The 22,361-nt window shown below is 33.2% G+C and overlaps 1 protein-coding gene across 4 annotated transcripts in view; it reads left to right on the forward strand.

Annotated features, from left to right (window-relative positions):
• The first annotated feature begins 51 nt into the window (after window positions 1-51).
• The window catches only part of LOC149064786 (putative ATP-dependent DNA helicase HFM1), a 54,500-nt gene continuing 32,190 nt past the window's right edge, over window positions 52-22,361 (forward strand). For all 4 annotated transcript variants that reach the window (XR_016195741.1, XM_089255276.1, XM_089255277.1 and 1 more), the window contains exons 1-20: window positions 52-275; window positions 2,656-2,756; window positions 3,094-3,171; window positions 5,124-5,191; window positions 7,025-7,166; window positions 7,946-8,097; window positions 8,361-8,441; window positions 8,642-8,803; window positions 9,380-9,426; window positions 9,514-9,667; window positions 11,389-11,521; window positions 11,717-11,818; window positions 11,948-12,093; window positions 16,481-16,528; window positions 16,616-16,662; window positions 16,777-16,910; window positions 20,455-20,502; window positions 21,265-21,345; window positions 21,461-21,552; window positions 21,650-21,753. Coding sequence is in view for 3 of the 4 variants with exons in the window: in XM_089255276.1 (XP_089111402.1) it covers window positions 220-275; window positions 2,656-2,756; window positions 3,094-3,171; window positions 5,124-5,191; window positions 7,025-7,166; window positions 7,946-8,097; window positions 8,361-8,441; window positions 8,642-8,803; window positions 9,380-9,426; window positions 9,514-9,667; window positions 11,389-11,521; window positions 11,717-11,818; window positions 11,948-12,093; window positions 16,481-16,528; window positions 16,616-16,662; window positions 16,777-16,910; window positions 20,455-20,502; window positions 21,265-21,345; window positions 21,461-21,552; window positions 21,650-21,753 (1,976 nt within the window). In the remaining variant the exon portion in view is untranslated. The remainder of the gene's footprint in view (window positions 276-2,655; window positions 2,757-3,093; window positions 3,172-5,123; window positions 5,192-7,024; window positions 7,167-7,945; window positions 8,098-8,360; window positions 8,442-8,641; window positions 8,804-9,379; window positions 9,427-9,513; window positions 9,668-11,388; window positions 11,522-11,716; window positions 11,819-11,947; window positions 12,094-16,480; window positions 16,529-16,615; window positions 16,663-16,776; window positions 16,911-20,454; window positions 20,503-21,264; window positions 21,346-21,460; window positions 21,553-21,649; window positions 21,754-22,361) is intronic.

A 22,361-nucleotide genomic window follows, 5' to 3' on the forward strand; every position in this document is an offset into this window, starting at 1 on the left:
ATCTACAACAACTACAACTCTACGAAGTTTCCGTCTGCTCTAATTCAAAACCATGACAAAACCAAGTTATTTTGCTCATTGTTTTATATGCTTTATTATTTGTACCGGGCACCACAGTGTCACGGAAATAGTGAAGACGGTGGAATGGTTGATAAAATTTATTAATTTACCTTTTAATTTATCTAGGTATGATAGAATAGATGATAAATTTCATTTGAAATGCTTAATCTCGGTGGCTGGGATAAATTATTCGCCCCTAAAGATGATGAACCAAAGTAAGTTATGAGCTATAGGTTGGTTTATTTAGTCGAATTGTTCTAATTCCCTTTAAAAAAACAGTTCTTTTCAACATCAAAGTCTATTTATTTCAAGTTCGAAAATATACAAGCTTTTCAAATCTAGGATCATTCATCAGGGTTTCTATTCCCAAAAAAACTATTGAATCATTGAAATGAAATATGTCGTGAGCAGTCGCGGAACCGGGGGGGGAGGGGTTGATCGCCTCTCCGAAGAGCCTGAAGCGAATTTTAGTCGGTTGAGGCTCCCTGGGTTTAAGAGAAAACATTGGGTCCCCTTAAATTAGTATAAAGTGTGAGGTTTGGGTTTCTCTGGGCCCTTCTGAAGTTGGGGAGCCCCTGGGTGCTGGTGCGCCCGCCATTAAATCCGTCTATGCCAAGAATCGAATAATATTTGTAGATTTGTTTTGAAACATCACTTTTTTTAGATACATGCCTGCTTCCGCTATTTTTGCAGCTGAAAATGTCTGCGTCTGTTTCATTCACAGCTCAAGATGTCTGTCTCGACTTTATTTGCAGCTGAAGATGTCTGCTTAGCTTCATTCGCAGCTGAAAGTGCATGCCTTGGCTTAATTAGTAGCGGAAGTTGCCTGCTTCCACTATTTTTGCAGCTGAAAATGTCTGCCTCGGTTTCATTCGTAGCTAAAGATGTCTGCCTCAGTTTCAGTCATAGCTAAAGATGTCTGCCTCGGTTTCATTCGTAGCTAAAGATGTCTGCTTCGGTTTCATTCGTAGCTCAAGATGTTTGCCTCGGTTTCATTCACAGCTCAAGATGTCTTTCTCGACTTTATGAGCTGAAGATGTCTGCCACTTTATTTGCAGATGAAGGTGTTTGCCCAGCTTAATTAGCAGCAGATGTTGCTTGTACTTCCGTTATTTTTGCAGCCGAAATTGTCTGCTCCAGTTTCATTCGCTGCTGAAGATTAATATCTTCTAGAGATACAGTATCTAGGAGGTAATGGTTAGTGTGAGTTTCAGAGTTTCCTTCAGAAACAAAAGAGGATCCTCCAAGAACTAAGAAGTGGCCACTGCGAATATAATTTTTTTTTTTAAAAAGCCTCTGCTTAATTAGCAGTAGAAGATATATGCTTCGGCTTCATTCACAGCTGAAAATGTGTGCCTTGGCTTCATTTGCAGCTAAAGATGTCTGCCTCTGATGCTTAATTAGTAGCTGAAATTACCTGCTCCTACACCATTCTTATCTGAAGATGTCTATCTTTGTTCAGGCGCAAATCAATAGTAATGGAGGCCAATGGGGGGGGGGGGGGGAGAATCGCTTCTCACAAGAGCAAAACATTTTCCTATAGGAAAATGTGTCTGCTCTATAAAATATGGGATGATTTATGGAGCCTGTGCCGTAAGTCACCCAGGATCCATCGCCTGGTTATGAGAAGAAAATAACTGATTTAGCCCATAACTGGCATTGTGAGAATTCCATGCATAACTGCCATTGTGGTTCCATTTTGTTCTGAGCTAGTATTAATGCATTTGAAAAAAAAAATCAAGAAGAGTTTTAATAAAAAGCAGTGGGTTTTTAACCTAACTTCATTCATCTACCTTTTATGTCACTAAAATAATAATCTATGTCGATAATTTTTCAATTTTCTTTAATTATTTTCTCAAAATGTTAATTTATTAAGAAACATTCTGAAGAAATGGAAAGATACATGACTTTTTGTAATTTTTTTGAAATGGCATTAAATTATTTGAACGCAATTTTCATGATTAAAAAAATGAACAGATATTTGAAATATACTCAGATAATGAAAAAAAAAAAAACACTCCTTTTAAATGAATTTTTTTTAAATATTGAAATTGAAAATTTCCATACTATTATTTGAAATCTGCAGCGGGTCTGGGTTTGTCCATAACTACATTAATTCATCAGAAGTTCCTTAGAGGAATGTTTATGGGGTGCATTTGAGGTTTAACGATCACTTCTACTAATCTACACTTACATCTCATAAACATTCATCTGAGAAAATTATAACGAATTAGAAATAATTGGTTCTATGGTAAAAATCTCCATAATAGCGTTTTCTGCATTTTTTCTTAAAATTCTTCCAGATTGTTATGCAATTACACTAATTTTTCTCCAACGTACATCACAGATTTCGGCATATTGTGCTTTGGGGCTGGTGAGTATTGCATATATGCAGAGACGACATTTATGGGGGGTGTTTAGCGACCAAATATTCAATGAGTGTAAGAAAATTAAGGAATTGCATTTGAACAGTTTTCCAGAATGTATTTAGATAGATTCTAATACACAAAATTTTTGTATATTACACTACTATTTCAGTATTTCAGTCTATATCTAGTGATTATATGAGTTGAAGTTTAGAAATTGTTTATACAGGTGTTCGAAAGTTTTGGGAGTCTCTCAAGTTGCCCCTGGAAACATTTTCAATGATAACAGAGATTTTATAAGTCAAAATGATTATCTTCCAGGACTGCCCTGTGAGTATATATTCATATTTTCACGTTTTATGCACTTGACATAGAAAATTTTAATTGTTGTAAATTCTTAAGAAACATTCATATGTATAGATATCACTCTGCTTTCTTATCTTGCATACCCAAGGTATAATAGCTAAATTGACAGATTTTTTTTGTGGAAAATATTATTACAGCACTGATGGGATGGATGTGTTTATATAAGATTTTGTGTTGATATTTAATGAAATGAAAATAAAAATTATTGCAACAATCTATTTTTCTCAAACAGTTTATGCTATGTCTCTTGTTTAAATTTTTATTCTTCAAGGATAATCAATTTATATTTTTTAATTATTAGTATCAGCTGTGGAGAAAGCACCACATCACAATGGAAGAATATCTAATGAGAAATCCTTAATATCAGTTTCTGAGATACGTATCCTTCTATATTCTGCTATCTGTTACAAATTACATGTCAGAAGCGAATTTTATACTTTGATATCGTGTGAATTTGTGTTTTAAAAATTTGTACAAGTTACAGGAGGATGGGGGGTAAAAAAAATGATTTATAATAATAAAATTTTTTACGTTAAAAATTCATTTGTCAAAGATCTCGGCCCAGGAACCTAGAGCTAAGATGTGAGGGCTATGAGTCGTGTTGTGTAATCTGCACCAACTTCTTATAAAAATAAATACTGAATCATTTGTCAGCCTTCATCTATTGTTTTTATAAATATTGTGTTTTGCACTCAGCCCTTACCTGAGGACCCTTTGATCAAATATTTAGGAAAACAAGGCCATCTCTTCATGCTATGTCATAGCTCTTCTCTAGATTTTCAATCTTCAGCTTTGTTCTGAAACTATGGATTTTGATCAATCCATAGTTTTTAATGGAAACCCATGGATTTCTTAGTAACCTCTTATGGATCCTCAGAAATCTTTCCAAAACCATTATTATACACTTTTTAATAATATTGTTTCATTAAAATATTAATATTGTATTTGTTAAATCCAAATTTAATTCACAATTCTTTGAGGGTTTAAAAATCAAATTTGTGATAAAAATCAAATACAGTTGAGCCCAAATATTGAAACCAGATGTTACAAAGCATCATTTATAATAAATTTTTTTCCATCTCATACAGCCTCCAATACCAAAATAATATTTAAAATATTGTTTATAACAAATTGTCCTATTCATGGATATCAGATATTATGAAATTTTTGTCAAGAATGGCTGAATTCTGGTTGAATTATGTAGTACTGTACCATTTTGAGAAAAGCTATGTGCGTTTGTTCTGTCAGTTCCATCTGCAGCTATAGATAGTGCTGGTTCTGTGGATTCCCAGAACTGAATGTATTTAGAGGAATCTGCATGACCCCAATGTCGTTTATGTCAGTTTCTCAGTCTTTGTGAACCCCAGGACATTTTAAAAGTAAAAATTTGACAGACCATTTACATCTATGATTTTTAATTTTCCACAGCTCCCCTACCTCAGTCAACTTTTATCCACTGTTCTCCAAAATAGTCTGATAAAGAACTTAACCCTCCATCGGGCGCAACTGGCCTGGCAGGCACACTTCGGGCGTTTTTGTTCCCACCTCTACTTGTAGGAGGGGTAGAAGTTGGTCTCTTATCTTTACTGGATGTTTGGATGGTTTTTTTTTGTCTAAACATCCCCACCAAGGCCAGTGATTACTTCTAGAATACTGAAATTAAAATTAATGGGTATAAATTTGCAATTGTTTTACTTGCGGCGGGATCCACCAGTTCCAATATTTGTTAACGTCGAAAGATTAAAAGCACCAAATAGGCACACAACAATATTGAGGGCAGCTAGGCTCTAGCAATATACAGCTAGGCTCCAACACACACAAAGGGTGGTGATGCCTCTAATAGCCCGATGCACATTTTGAGAACCACTGACTTACAGTAGTCCTTCATGATGGCAGCACCAACAAGAGCAAGGCTTACAACATAAATACTTTAGGGTCATGCATTTACACACACGTATTTTTGTATGTACCAATTTTTAAGAAATTCCAGAGGAATGTGCAGAGGTGTATGTAGTAGGCCTATATGGTCTAAAATCGATGTGAATATCGTTAAAGTTTGTGACATGTTAATAATTTTTATTTTAATTATAATCAACTTCTTTCAAATCTGCCGGTGGATCACCTGTCCCATCATTGTAGACCATGATTTGAGAAACGCTGCTTTGTGGATTTTTCTCATTAAACTAGAGTATCTATGGTATACCAGTTCTAATGAATATCGGATATAAAAAATGTTTTCCATGTTCCTGTGTGACTTCGTTATATCTGGGCTCAACTGTAGTAATCACAAATTTCTTTATTGTTGATGAATACCTTTACTCTATTTGAAAGCTCAGAAATTCCAGTCAGTTTTTTCTTTTCCGTATTTCAACTATGTCCAGACAGCAGTTTTTGATGATGTAAGTTATATTATGGATGTATGAAATGATTATTGTATATGATTAAGGAATTTGTATAAACATTGCTTTTGTTTTAATGAGATATATGTGCAAATTTAATTTATGAAAATAAAGTAGCAACAGGTTTCATGATTGTAATGATTGTCCCAGTGTTCTCATAAACCTAGTTAGAAAATTATTGCCCTTTCTCATTTGTGATGCCAACTAAAAAAAATTACACTTTATAAGTGCAACATTCACTGAAATATTCAAATTCAAAAAATGGAGGATATTTGGGGAAAAAACAGCATTAAATGGGGGTGAAACAGTTTACCCGTATTTAACACTGTTTTCCCCCCAACTTTCCTCCATTTTTTGAATTCAAATATCTCTGGGAATATATCACTTAGAGACAGAATTGTTTAGTTGGCATTAGGAGAGACAGGGTAACAACTCTTTCTAATTAGTAGGGCTGGAATTTTTATGACATGTCATATTTTTTTTATGAAAGTTATATTTTATGCATTTTCAAGCTATAGGTTATATTTTGAGCACTTTCGATCATATTTTTGTAATTTTCAAGCAATAGATATTTTTTCTTGGTCATTTATCACTAAAAATTTTTATATGTACTGTAGGTATTTTTTCCAGTGATATAGTATGTACTTACCATGAATTCTTTTTTCTTTTTCTTTGGAAAAAAAACTTATATTCCCAATAGTCTTTTCTTAGTTCTCAGAGGATCCTCTTTTGTTTCTGAAGGAAACAAACTCGTGCTAACCATTACCTCCTAGATATTGTATCTCTAGAAGATATTGACCAAGTATATGCGAAAGTAGTTTTTGCAAATATCTCTTAGAAGAAACTATACAATAGCATTTTTTTAAACATTGTCTCAAAAAATTCAGTGCGATTCTAGAAACTACTAAAAAACAGTTACTGTGCATGAAATAGGCATGGTTTTCATTTGAGTTTGGTAAGAGAATTTTAATTAAGACCTTGACTGTTAAACGTTATACAGAGCACTGAGCCTCAAAAAGAGCCCTATTCTACATCTTGGAGTAGCACAGTATTACATTAGCATAAAATATGGCATTAAAAAATAAATTTTAATCTAGAAGGTTTTTGCGTAATTTTTTTTATCTTAAATGCTAAAAGAAACAATATCTAAAAAAGGGGGATATAATGGGGAAATTATAGGGTCATATTTTATGTTTTAGGTCATGAATGCTTACATATTTTCAAGATTTTTAGGTCATAAAAGTCTGGGCCCCACTGAATTAGGTTTATGGGCACACCAGGGGCATAGCCAGAAATTTCGTTCGTAGGGGACCAAAGTGATAGAACAACAGATTTTCGGGGGGGGGGGGACCAGACCCCCCTACCTCGCTATGCTCTTGGGGCACATGGATACAAAAAGTACTCCGGGTATAAAATTTTTTATTTTTTATTTTAATAACTATACACCCTTTGCAACATGAATGACATATCTGAGTACTACATGTTATTTGGATACTTTTCTAATTGTAAGTATGCGTCTAGGACCAACGGTTTGCCAGTGAAATGTGGTATGCCCTATTATCTATGCACCCTGTATATACATCTAAGTAAATTTTTTTTCATTTTAACCTTAATATATTATTATTTTTTCCACCTTGTTGGACAGTTTGCCTGTTCTGCCTTTTAAAATTTGTTTTTTTAACTCCAATCCGATATCCCTTTAATATATATTGATTCTTTCCAATAATTTTTTTTTGTATATTTATGTAATGTTTTTCATTGAAATATAATTTATAACACCTGCAATCACACACACTGCTAATTTAGTTTCAAAAAATAATGTTTTTTGTGCAGGTTTTCTACACAGATAAAAGTGTTGTAGTATGTGCTCCAACTGGATCTGGAAAAACAGCTGTTTTCGAAATTGCAATTTTAAGGTTGCTGATGAAAATAGAAGAAATGGGAAACAATTACCATGATTACAAAGTCATTTACAGTAAGTGTTTTTTAATTTGAAAATTATTTGTGAAATATGATACTATCAAATTTTTGTGGAGAGTGGTTAAGGTTTTGATTTCTGAGGTAATTTAATTCAAAATAGGTTGTGCTGGTAGAAAAGTTTTATTGAAATACAAAGATATACCGTGGCTTACAAATTTTTCAGCTAACATTTTTTTTTTGTTTTGTTTTGGCTAATGAATATGGATTTGAATAACAAACGTTTTAGTTAATATGGATGAAGGCATAAATATAGCCACATTGGGAACTGAAATTTTGTACCAATTATCATCAAAATTACTTATTTGAGCCCTATTAATTTATGTCGACCTCGAAATCACTTTTTAGATTTTTTTTTGCTAGAAAGCTTTTCAGCCATTTCATGTAGAATGAAAAATTAAGCTAAGAAGGAAAAGGATCTCAGACGTGAATGTTTTCATTGCACATGTGCAAGATTCTTAGCATAAAAAACTGAAGTCTGAACATATTAGGATCTTATCTTTCTTATCTCTACCTTTTGCAGGTATGAGACAGAAAAATAAGCTGACCACATTACATGGGGGCATGATTTCAGAACAAATTATCTTTATTAGCCGAGGTGTTATTGTATATCCTTTGTTTTACTTCTCACAATATAAGTTTATCAACATATTTGTTACAGTTGGCTCATTATATCGATCAGTTCAAAATCTGCTATTTAGAATTTTGTAGAAATGCATCAATGTTGAAATTTGTGTGACTAAGTCTTTTTCATTCTGATTTTATTCTAATTTTTAGTGGCACCAGTGAAAGCTCTCTGTAATGAACGTTATGAAGATTGGAGGAAAAAGTTCCACCCACTTGGTGTATATTGTGTTCAGCTAACAGGAGATAGTGAAGCAGATGATTATTTTCAACTTCAAAAGTTTACTGTCATCTTAACGACGCCTGTGTGATTTTAAAGTTTTAAGAATTTCTGTCTTTCAATATTATTAATACATTTTTCATATGTTTTGAAAAAAAAAAGTTATCTCAAATAATGTGCTCCAAAAAACATTTTTTAATTGATTGAAACACACAAATATTGCTGCATATTTTAGAAATTTTAAGCTGAATGTGAATATTTTATACATAACCAAACTTATAGATTGTTATACTATATACAGAAATGAATTATTATATTTTTGTGAACACAGTATTTATTATGCTTTAGGAAAAGTGGGATGGCATGACTCGTAGATGGAGGAGCAACAATAAATTGATGGAGATGGTGAAATTAATGGTTATAGATGAGGTACAGAGATACTTTTTTTAAAACCTAAAAAAATATTTCTTATATGATAGTTGTGATAAAAATTACAGGGTGTTAATTAATTACTTGAAAATAAGTTAAAAGAATGTAAAGAAATATATCCCTGATTAGCCGTATGCATCTATTCAAAACAGGATGCATAAAATTCATATATGTGGAATGTCTTTCTGTTCTATGCTTAGATTCATTTGTTGAATGAAGACGAGCGAGGTGCAACCCTGGAAGCAACCCTCAGCAGAATGAAAACAATCCAGACTGCACTGAACAGTGAAACTAACTTGAGTATTAAGAACTGGAATCTTCGATTCATATCAGCATCAGCAACATTTCCTAATTGTGATGATGTATGAATTATTTTTTCACGTTTCTCAAACACTTTTATACAATTAGACAGCTCACTTTAAATAATATTTCAATCACTGATGAATTTTTTGTATAATGTGAATGCCATTTTATTTTCCTTCATTTTGCATTTGTTTCCTCTTTTTATTGTGTTTTTTCTCTTATATTAACAAAGATAACAAATTAGATTGATTTCATTGGTTTAATATATAGAGTGATTATTGCAATTTCAACAGGTTGTAAAATAACAACCTGAAATGAAATATCAACCTCAGTGAAATATTTTCACTGAGGTTTTGTTCCATCGCACCCTCATCTCTTCTGAGAAATTTTTTCATCGCCCTCAAAACTTGAGAAAACCCATGGGATTCTGTATTATGCCCATAGCTTCTACTGTGCTTCAGGGGGTGATATTCCCACTTTGGGAAACATTGCTCTATTGTTTTGATTATTTGGTTTTCTAAAAAATGTCTGAATCTAATAATGTGGTTGCAGTGCAACAATAGCTACTACAGAATTATTGAAATTTGAAATCTGAGTAAATTTAACTAAGCCACAAAAATAAATGATTTTTTTAGGTTGCTGAATGGCTGTCTTTTAATAATTCCAAAGGTGTGGTGTATAAGTAAGTGTTTTAACATATATTTGAGGATTTTTAATATAAATTTTTGTTTTGAATTCTCCTTATGTGATGATTTCTTTCCTTCCTTAGGATGAGTGACGATGTACGTCCAGTCACACTAAAGAGAATTGTTCTTGGATATCCTTTCCGCAGCGAATGGTCAGAGTATCGTTTTGAACTATCACTGAACTACAAATTGCCAAACATCATCCACATGCATTCAGACAACAAGCCTACTCTTATTGTGAGTAACATATACTTATTGGAATCAACGCCACAGTTTTGTAAACTTGATTTTAGAAGCTCAGCACTCATAATGCAGCCTATGCGCATACTAGTCAAATCTTGATAAGTCGAATGTGCAGCAGCCTACAAAAAACATTGAGTTATCATTATTTTGAGTTATCAGTCATTCCTATTTCAGAGTGGGAAAAAAAAAAGATTTATTAAAATAACAGCACTATTTATGAATATCATATTAGTAAAACATGTCAAACTACTGGAGATGGAAAAATTCGAAACAATTAATTATTCTAATTTATTCATATTTAATTACTGAATGAGAATATTGAGAAATCAACAGACATACATATTGTATCATGGAAATGAATGCATATCTGATACTCATATATAAAAATAACACTGAATCACATAAATAAAATGTATACAAGATTATTTGCAGTCAAAAAAATGCAGTGATATTTGAATATCTTTTTTTTTTGTCCTTCTTTCATGAGAAAGTCATTCACTTTTTTGCCAGCAGGCAAATGAATCTGCTAAATTCTATTGCTAAATGCTATTTTCTAAATTTCTCTCATTCCTGCACACTTTGACTTGAAGGAAGAATCTTCGAGTTAATGTAAAATTTTAACTCTGAAATATGGAAAAAGTTTTGGGGCTGAATGAAAATTTTGACTTAAACAGATATTCGATTTATAAGAGTTCGACTTATCGCAAATTTACTGTATTAAAGAAAAAATACAACACATTAAAGGTACATACATAGTAACGACATGTGTTGAGCAAGTTTGGAACTTACACTTTTCAATAAGGTGTCACTTTTAATATATTAGAATAGGAGGAAAGTGAGGGTTACAAGTTCTAATTTCAGTATTTTTTTTTTTTTCAAATATTTATTTCACATATCTGAATGACAACAATCAAGCTGCTGTCATTAATCACAAAAAGTAAGCCATTCCTGATTATTAGGGAAAAAGACAAAAATTAGTTTTTTACCCTAAAAAGAATGATTTTTTGTTTGTTTGAATGATTTGAAATATTAAGTTTCTTTACATTGATAAAGATACTACTAATTTGTGTGCTTGGAATATTGTACTTTTCATAAATCTCAGTTTAATTTTCTGGGGTCTAATGGGGGATGCTGCACAAGTATAGAGAGTAGTGCTTAACAAATTGTTTTCTTCCCAAGTGAGAGAAGAATTTGAATATTCAGCAATAGCATCACAAAGCTACACCATGACTTAACAACAATTGAAACTAAGAAGCTTCCATTTCAATATACTTTAGCTTTAGGCTAAAAAAATTCCTGAATAAAGATCTATTGGTATATAAAAGTTCGTATATAGAGTATATGCCAACTCACTCTCTCTTCAATGAACTCTATTGGTATAAAAATTATGCATAAAATTCATCATCACTGCATAAGCAACTGAAATTATTTGTTTTGAATATATTTTATTGCATAACAAATGTGTATGCTTATCAGTAAAACAAAAAAAATATTTAAATTTTTAAATTTTACTTTGAAAAAATCAAAAACTAAAATTTGCCCTTGTAGCCAATATTTTCCCCCATATGAATGTACGTTTCAGATCTCAACTGGAATGGTTTACTTTTAAGTCTTTTCACTTGAAGTTTAATCTATTAGCTCACTCTAAAAGTAGCTTACTGTTGCTACTTTATTGCTTTACTGATCGAAAAGTTTAATTTTTTTTCTTTTTCAAGTTTTGTTCATCCAGAAAGAGTGTAACTCAAACGGCAATTGTTATAGCTGAGAATGCAAAATTTGTTTTCGGAAGGAGTCACAAAGAACAGCTCATCAATTTGTGTGCTTCAGTGAAAGATGCTAAACTCAAAAGTTGGTTCAATTTAGTTCAATTGAAAATAGATTTATAATATGAAAAGTGTGAATTCTCTGCAAATTGATCAAGTTTTTTCAGATAAAATAAGTGTATGTTCATTCCGTCTTTTTAATACCAATATGATTTATTTCTACAGAATTTAATGTTTTAACAATTTTAACTTTGTATTTATTCACCCATTTCTATGAAAGGTACTCTGCTTTGTGGAATTGGTTATCATCATGCTGGTCTGGAATTATCTGATAGGAGAATAATAGAAAATATGTTCTTAAACAATAAACTTCCAGTTTTAGGTGATGTATTGTTTTCAGTTTTTGTTTTGATTTTATGCTGATAAATGTTTCCAGTCCTTCCTTTAAAATGTTTAAAAAAAACTGAAGTTGATGATTAACGGTATAATGAATAGATGAACTTATTTATAGTATCTACAAGTACTCTAGCAATGGGAGTGAACTTTCCAGCACACTTGGTGGTGATCAAGTCTACTTCACAGTATGTTTCAGGTTGTGCTAAAGAATATTCAGCCACACAGATATTGCAGATGATTGGTAGAGCTGGTAGACCTCAAGTAAGACATCATCATCATATGATCAGTGATATGAAGAGATTTATTAAATCACATAGGGATTAAAGTAAAACTCACTTAACCAGCCATCTGAGTATTTCATTCTTGAAGTGCAACCCATGGTGGGTATTTAAAGGAATAATAAGCATGGTTCATTACTCTATTTTCTCTTAAAAAAATGTAAATTTTTGAAATTAATTTTGGAATAGTATTTTTTTCATGAATTACAACAAAATTTTATTTTAGTATAAACCACTACTCTATATTAAACATCCATAAAAAAAAATTGTAATTAAAAATATGCACGATGACTATAGCTGTCATATCAACCCATTGGATATGATGTGCACTCATGTGCAAAATTAAATGAATTAGCATATGTCGAATTTCTGAAAAACTAGTGGGCAGATTTTAATGAAATTTGGTACAAATACACAGTTATAACAAAGAGATGTACCATACAAAAGTCATAGTACGCATGCATGATTGTTAGTAAAGCTCATCATTGCAGGAATGTCCAATATCCATATTGCGAGATGGAACTGAAAATGAGTCTAATATGGGGTATGGTCCCCTCTCACATTCAGACAGGTCGCACAGCATGACAACATACTGGTCATGAGGCAGTTGAGGAGTCCCTGACGTAATCGGTCCCACTCCTGCAGCAATGCGGTTTTCAGTTCTGAGGTGGTTCTTGGAGGGGGGGATGGCGAGATGCAATTGCCCTCCTAAGAGCGTCCCAGACATGTTCTATAGGGTTTAGGTCAGGAGATCTGGCTGGCCAATCCATACACAGAATATCCTCATTATATTTCCAGATAATTGTTGACCAGGTGAGCCCGATGTGGACAAGCGTTGTCATCCATGAACAGGAATCGAGGGCCAACTGTGCCCCTGAAAAGGTGGACATAGAGCTCTAAGATCCCCTCTCTATACCTCCTAGCAGTCACGGACCCTCTGCCAAACACATGGAGGGTTGTGCGGCTGTCCAACATGATGAACTGATATTATATTATTATTATTATTATTACCATGGCACCTCCACTACCATAGTGGTCCATTTCCCTGATGTGGGAGGGATGGTATCCGGCACCAGGCTCTCTCCGGATGAGTGTATGTCGACAATCAGTGTCCAGGCTGAATCTCGACTCATCTGTGAAAAGCATGATGCTCCACTGAAGTCTGGTACAAGGCTGATGTTGTTTGCACCATGCTAAATACGCTCTCTCATGTGCTGCAGTTACGCAAACAGCGGGTCCTCTGGCATAAAGCCCTCTCTCATGAAGCCTTCGGGCAACAATAAACCGTGAAACTCGAGTTCCAGTGGCAGCATGTAGCTCACGTGGGAGCTGTGATGCTGTAGCAGTCCTGTGGCGCCGTGCTGAAAGTGCCAAATAATGATCCTCATTGCTCGACATGGCTCTTTGACGACCTTGTCCAGGTCTTCTCGATATGGATCCAGTGTCCTGAAACTGTTTCCACAAATTGCAGACGACACTGAATGTAACATCACGCTCTATAGCCACCTGCACTTGTGATTGCCCTGCCTCTAATATACCGACGATTCTCCATCTCATTCTGTCATCCATACATTTGTGGTTACTCATTTTACCTGATAGCTTATAAAATTTACCAAACTCTTGCGTGAAACACAGTGATTGTCGCCGAGGAGTGCGAGCACACGAATCGTGGAAAACGCCTTGTGCCCTTATCATCCCCTCTATGGTCATAGATCCATCCACACGCATGTGTACGCTTACGTATTCGCCACTGAATATTTGCATACTTCTTCGGTGGCATTATTAGTACCTTTGGTTCAGTACTTTTTGTGAAAATTTACCACTAATGTGCAAATTCCCTTAATTTTACACGAGTGAATATAGGCCTACACATCATGCTCAGAAGAATGCTTAATATGAATAAAACACTTATATTGTCAAATAATAATCATTTTAAATGAAATTCGTGAATATTCATTTTAAATGAAATTCGTGAATATTCATTTTAAATGAAATTCGTGAATATTCATTTTAAATGAAATTCGTGAATATTCATTTTAAATGAAATTCGTGAATATTCATTTTAAATGAAATTCGTGAATATTCATTTTAAATGAAATTCGTGAATATTCATTTTAAATGAAATTTGTGATTGACATTTTCTTGTTGAATGAAACTTTTAATGAAAATAATTATTAAAAGTTTCATTCAACAAGAAAATGTCAACCACAAATTTCATTTAAAATGAAATGTCAATCACCTCAAATAAAGGGGGAAAAAACTTTTTTTTCTAATTTCTCCCTAAAAGCAAATCCAGGATTCAAAACTTATTAGTAATAAATGACACTTCCCATGTTCTTCATAGTGTCAATTTCTTATAATTCACAATGCCCTTACAATTTTGTAATTCACACTTTTTGTTCTATCTTGCTTAATTTTCGAGTTAGATTCTTTAATTTTCTCATTTTGCCAAGAGGGACACTGCAGATTTTTTTGGAGTGAAATTTCTTTAGCTAGGAGAGTGAATTTTTATGAAGGAAAGGAACTTCATCACAGAAAGTGGAACACTTTCTTTTTTTCCCTTAAAACCCATACCATAGAATAACATTGTGTGAATGACGTTTCGAGAAGCAGATGTGAGTGGGAGTGGAAGTTAAAGAGCCATTTAAGAGAGGAGAGAGAAAATAAAGTTGGGTGGGAGGAGGAGGTATATTTTGCATGCGAATGCAAGTTTTGTAGCATCGCAGTGCCAGCTCTTAATTGGCTGTATTGTCATAATTCAGAATACATCCAGCACGCTTCACTTTTTTCTTCACTCTTGTACTAGACCAGCACCACTGTGTAATTAACTGTTTTTACTAAAATAACATACAATAATAATACATACTAATAAACATACAATAATAAATACCATTTCAGGTGATAGAAAAGCAGTTATAACATGTGCAGGAACTGTGGGATCACTTTAATGATTGCTTTTGCTCTTCTCATGGATCTGTGCCTGAGCAAAACCATTCTATCCACAATGACAATATAACTAAATAAAACCATGTCATTTGATATTTGTTTATTAAGCTATTATTTTGGTGATTTTGTAATAAAAAATTTCAATTTTCTTTGTGTGTAACATTCATTTGTAGACATATAATCATCATATAAAAATTAGTCTTGATAAAAAGCCCCCTAATTTAGAGCCAACCCTGATTATCATCAGAAGTTTATAATGAACAAATCTGCTTCACATGGGATTCACAGCCGGTTCAATCATGATTACATACGATGCCAAACTTGTTAGAATTCTACGGGGTGGATGGGGGGGGGGGTTAATGGGTCAGTTAGATCAAGTGAGTCAAGTTTAAGAAAATTAATGGGTCAACAAGATTAGTCATATTTAAAATTCCTAAATTCAGTTTTAAATAATTAAAATTAAATTTTTATTTAATTACATTGATGTTGGTACTTTTATCATGCATGCAAGCTGTTTTTAAACTTAATTTACATAGGATCACATACATGGCATATACCATAAAAAATATGGGTAAAAAATTTGAAATAAATCAGTGGTTAAATAGTATTTTTGATGATATTTCTACTACAGCATAGTTTTTACCAGCATCGTTTTATGAAAAGCGGAGAGTGACATCATTTCTCTCTACAATCTCTTGTTGTTAATTTTTTCTGCAGTTATTTCCCTCTCCTACTTCATGCCTGTGTGTATGTATCCTTAGTTTGAAAATTGCTATGTGCATCAGTGATGCACAGAGTTTGGAAGAAAAAAGAATAGTTTTAGGATGGAGTGCGAATTTTTTAGTGTGTGTTCCCATGCTTCAATATCTTGTTACCAGATGAAAGATATATATGCGAAGCAAGCTGAATCTAGTCATGTTAAACCTAGAAGTTTCACTTCTATTGTGCAAAATTTTCACATAGATTTTTTTTAAATATATCTAAGCATGTTCACTAGAGATAGACAAGGTTTTTGCTCAGAGACCCCTTCCCCAGTAGTTGAAAGAGGATACACACCAACCCTCTTTTCTTTTTCAATTTATAGATTTCGTAATGATGAATTTGATTATTCAAACTTTTACGCAGGGACCTTGAACTCAAAATTATATAAGTTAGACTGCAGGTTCCATGTATCACAAATGTCAAAAGGAAAAAAATCGAACTGAAAAGCCAGAGAAAATTGCATTAGGGAAGAAAAAAATTGTATTGGGCTGATTATGTTATTTTACTTCAAAGCGAATGTCGTTATTAAAACCCCTTGCAAAAATATAAAAAGTGCCATACATCATACAATTATCAGTCTCAATAATTTATCACTTTTTAGAGATATGTTCTGTAAATTTTCCATTGTGAGGTTATAAAAATTTCTATTTTTTCATTTCTAGTTTGATAAAACAGCTACTGCAGTTATAATGACGAAGGAAAAACTCAAAGTAAGAATAATAGAAAAAATATACATATTGTTGAAAAATATTTTTGTCTGTTCGTGAATGTTTTTCAAAGTAGTTCTTCTTTTTTAGAGAAAGTACGAGTTATTTTTGAATGATGCTGGAAGTATTGAGAGCAGGTAATTTCTTTGGCCAGCAAATGTGTTAATATTATTCGTTCTCACTATAAAATGTTATTTCCAAGCATTTCTTCCCTGCAAAATGCATACATATTTGTTTTGATTATTTTATAGTTTGCACAAATATATGGCAGAACATCTGAATGCGGAGATCGTGCTTGGGTCCATCACTAGTATTGGAGTAGCTACAGAATGGTTGAAATCAACATTTCTGTATATTCGAGCATTCAAGAATCCAGTATATTATGGTAAGTTACTCCCCCCTCCCCAACCATGAGTTTTTATTTTCATCCTCACCTCATTTTGAGATCAATTTTATAATCTTGGTTTTATCTCAAATGTATAGCAATGGGGATAATAAAATTAATCATCCTAGTTTTTTCGGAAAAATATTTTCGTACTATCACATTTCATTACATATACTGTGAGAATTCCTTTCTTAACTCTTTAAACAGTTTTTAAAATTTCCCTAATACGCATTATAACTTGCCACAGGAAATCACTAAACCTTCTAGAAATTGCCACTTATTTTCAAAAATAATATATATTTTTTCGATTTTGTGTGATGGTATTGCTTTCACTCTGACACCGAGAATATAATAATAATAAGAAGAAGAAAAATAGAAATGCTCCATCTTTTCTCTCTTACTTATTCTGTATGCATATTCCTATACTACTCTGAAAAGGGGAGGGGGAACACTGGCTCTTTTCGTTTATCAAGCTTTGAATAGAAGATGACTTTGCCCACTGGCAAATGATCGACTGATTGGGGGGTGTAGCAAACATGTTTGATTGTAAAAACAACATTAACACAGTAGCTGTGCTCATTGCCAAAATAAGAGGGTTTTAAGGAGGGAAGATGTTTCGTGATTGTTAAAATAAAAGGCGTCAAGTTATGGGAGATATCTCGTCACTGCTGCTGTAAGAGTTAAATCCTCTCTTTTTTTGTTGTATAAAATATTCTATGGTATAAATGTCTATTGCTGATTTGCAGGGATACATGTTAAAATTCCAAAATTTATTTTTTTAATATATATATATATATATTATATATATATATATATATATATATATATATATATATATATAAACTATAGAAACTTCTCATTTAAATCTTTTTTTGTGGACCTGGAAAAATTTCTTGCTTTGTCAGTTTCTAGCATCTGATAGAAATTTTAACCAATCATAGCAATGAATGAATGAACGCCAGAACTTTGCCACTGGACTTATCCCATTGCCAAGATCTCTTCCAGCCCAGCTTCGTGGCAGAGTCTGGAACAGACCAATTATAGCAAGTTAAGATGCGTTTGATTTTTTAAACTTGGAAATGCATCTGTTGAAAGTAGTTTTCCCATCAATAAATCTTTGCTTATGTACATAAAAATACATTCCTAAACTGAAGATTTATTTATGATACCATTTTAATGAATTTATTTTTCAGTATTTCTTATCATTTATCTTGTGTGCATTTCATAAAAATTATGCTAAAAAATAGCAATATTTAAAAATTTAATTATAGCATAAGCCAGAGTGAATCCAGAGCTATGTGTTGAGTTGGTCAAATTAGTGTGAGTGAAGACCAGTATTATGATAAAAGGGGAGGGGGAGGTGCTTGCAAACTCTCATTATTTTTCAGCATGGGTCTGAGCACCCACCAGAATTAGGTTTATAAATCAAAATTTTCTGCATTAAACTCGAATTAATCACCCACATGTCAGACACCCCTGGATTGTATGGGGACTGTGTGTTACATATTTTATGGGACAAAACATTATCTTTCCTATTATGGAAGGGAGAAGACATTTCTTGGATCAGTACTTGATCAAATTGCATATTTTGGTCAGGGAGAGTGGGGAAAAAGATCAAGCTGATTTTGCTAGGAACCCTGAATAAAGAACTTGCCTTACTATGAGTAAATTTAAATTAAATGGTTAGTAACAGGTTTTTATCTTGAACATTATGTTAATAAAGAGGAGACATTCGTGTTGTGGTTTGCTATTTATTGGAGGAATTTTGTCCCTCAAATAAGCAATTTCACAGGCGAAGAATATATACTGCTGTGTGTATTATAGAATGAAGAGTGAAGGTAGGCTTCCACTGCCAGAGTTTGTAGAATTATAGAAACTTTCTGAGTTGTTATGGAGTGATCAAGTCATTTTTACAGCAAACATTTCATCCACTACTGTGGTGGACATCATTAGTGTAGGTGTTAGGAGACAATACGTTGGTTTAATATAGTTGTAGTTCACAGTTTCTTAGCAGAGAGCAGACAGATACAATAGTGTCTGTCTGGTGCATAGGTAACACAATAGCTACAGAAGACAAAAATTCAGGCTTTAGCTACATAAAATTTGAAAGAGAGGTGACAGCACCACTAGAACACAAAACATACATAACTCTGATATCATACATATGTTAGGGCCACACATGTCCTAAGAACACACAGTCTGGCATGTACTGATTCCAGTAGCAACAATAGTAGTCATCATAGGTCAGTCAATAGTAGACTGTTCATCCTCTTCTGAGGAGGTCATTTGTCTCCTTGTCTGCCATCTCCTGCACGATGATGTTCAATGCAGTCACGGACGGAATGTTTGCTGTAAAAATAACTCAACCACAACATAACCCAGAAAGTTTCAATAGTTCTATGAAAGGATGACTTTTGTGTGACTGGGTGGATTACATGCAGGAAATTACAGCAGGTGCATACAGGGTGCATAGGTAACAGGGCATATGACATTTTACTGGTAAATCATTGATCCTGGGGGCATACTTCCAAATAACATGTAGTACTCAGATATGTCATTCATGTTGCAAGGGATTGTATAGTTATTAAACTTAAAAAATAACTTTTTATATAGACAACCTGTGCCTAAAACCCAATTAGAAAGTTGTTGCCTTGTCTCTTCTGATGCCAACAAAAAAGTTCCATATTTCTGAGTGGAACTTTCAATATTTACTGAGATATTTGAATTTGAAAAATGGAGTAAAGTTACAAAAAACAGCGTTAAATAGAGAAAAAACGATTTTCCCACATTTAATGCTTCTTTTTTTTTTTCCAAACCGAGCACAACTCAGGTCTATCGCCATAGGCAATTTACTACCTAGTGAGTTGTGACGGAATTGTAAGTGTGTGTACCTAACAGTCTGAGTGCATATCTAGTGTTGTGTATGATTTTTCAGTGCTGCCATCTATATCTCAGAAGTGAAGTGAGTGATGTATAGTGACTGAATATTTGTACTGTTTGTAGGCCTGCTGCTCTCTGCGGCGAGACTTTTTAACGGGGAGATCGGCTCGCATTTGCGCCTCGAAGTTGGGAACCACAGAAAACCAACTTCAGCCGACCACCACTGTGGCGACGGTGGGGCTCGAACCCGCGTGATGCGAGTCCGTCACTATGACCACTCGACCACCACAGCGGCCACATTTAATGCGGTTTTTCTTCCACCTTTCCGTCATTTTTCGAATTCGAATGTCTCAGTGAATATCGAACTTAAAAACGTGGAATTTTTTTTTGTTGGCATCAGGAGAGACAGGGTAACAACTTTCTAGATGTGTTTTTGGGCACAAAGTGTCCATATAGAAAGTGAATTTTTTTTTTTTAATAACTATACAATCTTTAGTAACATGAATGACATATCTGAGTACTACATGTTATTTGGACACTTTTTCTAATTGGAAATATGCCTCTAGAATGAACAGTTTGCCAGTAAAATACCATATGCCGTGTTACCTATGCACTCTGTATGCAATATTCAGTAATGTTGAATGGATATTTTATTCAATTTCAGGAGTACCTGAAGGAACTTCTAAAGAAGCCATCGAGCAGATGCTTCAGGGTAAAAATATTTACTTTTATTGCTCAAGCTACAATATTATTGTTCAAGCATTTATAGATTCAATTCCATCAGTGCATAAATGAAATAAAACCAAACTTTTTTTCCTGAATAAACAGAGGAAAAACTCAGAAAACTCAGAATTTACATCACATCTGTAAATAGTAATTAAAAATTTGGTGTGATAGCCTAGGTCAAAAAATAAGCGACTCATCTGATGTAGGCTACAGAAGGATGACCTGCAGTGTTATAATTTCGACATATGATTTGTTCTTGTTTGAACCTTTCCTGACACAGAGATACAACAGAAACAGTGATTAGATGACCATTGAACACATTGCTCCCCCTCCTCTGAGATTAGCACACCAACCTCTAGATGAGACACGCTTTCAAATCTAATTAGCCCTTGTGGTGCAAAAAATGATTGTGATATGACAAAAAATGATCAAACAATTATTCAAAAAAAATTTTGTAGTATCTTATTAAATACTTTCTTTTTTTAAAATCTATTATTAATTTTACAAGATGGTTTCGGTAAATAGTATGCTATTTTTTTGTTTTTATCCAAATTGTAAAAAGAAATGTTTTAAGCTGCATTATTACTAGAGAACATATCAACTTTTCTTTTTCACCAGAGGGTTAAATAGTTTATAATGATCATTTGGTGAATAGCAAAGACATGTACCAGGTATCTTAAACATTTTTTTAAATTTTGATAAATTGATAAATATCAATTGAAAAAAATAAATTGAATTTTTCCCATAGGTATGTTTAACAAACAAATTGATGAACTATCAAAATGTGGGATAATCAAGATTGATGATCAAACAAATGTGAAACCTACTGGTATGATTTTGGCATTAATGTGTGAATTTACTTGGTTATGAATTTATCCAGAAAAAAATTTCATTCATGATTTTATGATATATTTTTCAATTATTTTTAATCAAATGTTTTCTAGAGTCTGGACGCTTGATGGCAAAATTTTACCTTGCCTTTGAGACAATGAAGCAGTTTTCGACTTTAACTGGCTCTGAAACACTCCCAGAACTTGTAAGTATCAAATATAAGTATCCTAAAACTTCTGAAGTATCTCAGTTACTTTATTATGATTATTATTATGTTATTTACTTTAAATACTTTTTTGTAGTTGTGTCTTGTATCTGGATGCAAAGAGCTCGAAGACATACAGCTTAGAGTGAATGAAAAAAAAATTCTGAATCAGTTAAACAAAAATAAAACTCAATCTATAAGGTATGTGATTGCTCATAAAAATGCTATATTATTATTTAACCAAATTATTATTTGGTTTCAAAACAGTTACGAGCTAAAATTGTGATTGTGCTATACACATACATACACACTTATAATTCTAGATTATTTTTATTTTCTTATTCATATAGAAAAGCAAATATAGTAGGACTCAAATTATCTGAGTGGGGCTGGCCGCTCTCGGATAATATAGCAATTAAGTGCAAAATTTCATTGCTGATTTATCTTTATTATCTCTATCTTTTTTCCTATATTTGTTAGATGACTACTTGTCAAAAACTAATGCTGTGTGCATAGTGGGATGTTACAAAATAATGATTACATCATGGAGCCAGGGCCATATCGAGCATCATGCCTCCCAGTCCAACTGATTTTTCTGAAACCCCACCTGGCTAATTCTTGAGAATTTCTACCAGTTCTCATTTTTGTGGGGCTCCCTCTTCTCTTAATGTGCCTGGGCCATGCGTTAAGACAGCATTGCATGTAGCCTTTAAAGTCTTGTATAGAGTTCTGTTATTTATTCAACATACCAGAATCACTTATGCATAGAACTGAATCTTTGTACTAGAGTAAGCTTGAAAAATCAGATT

The sequence above is a fragment of the Pholcus phalangioides genome, unplaced genomic scaffold (genome assembly GCF_987345545.1).
Source record: "Pholcus phalangioides strain wild (caught in Gottingen) unplaced genomic scaffold, Ppha-v1.0 ptg000042l_1, whole genome shotgun sequence".
Classification (NCBI taxonomy): Eukaryota; Metazoa; Arthropoda; class Arachnida; order Araneae; family Pholcidae; genus Pholcus; species Pholcus phalangioides.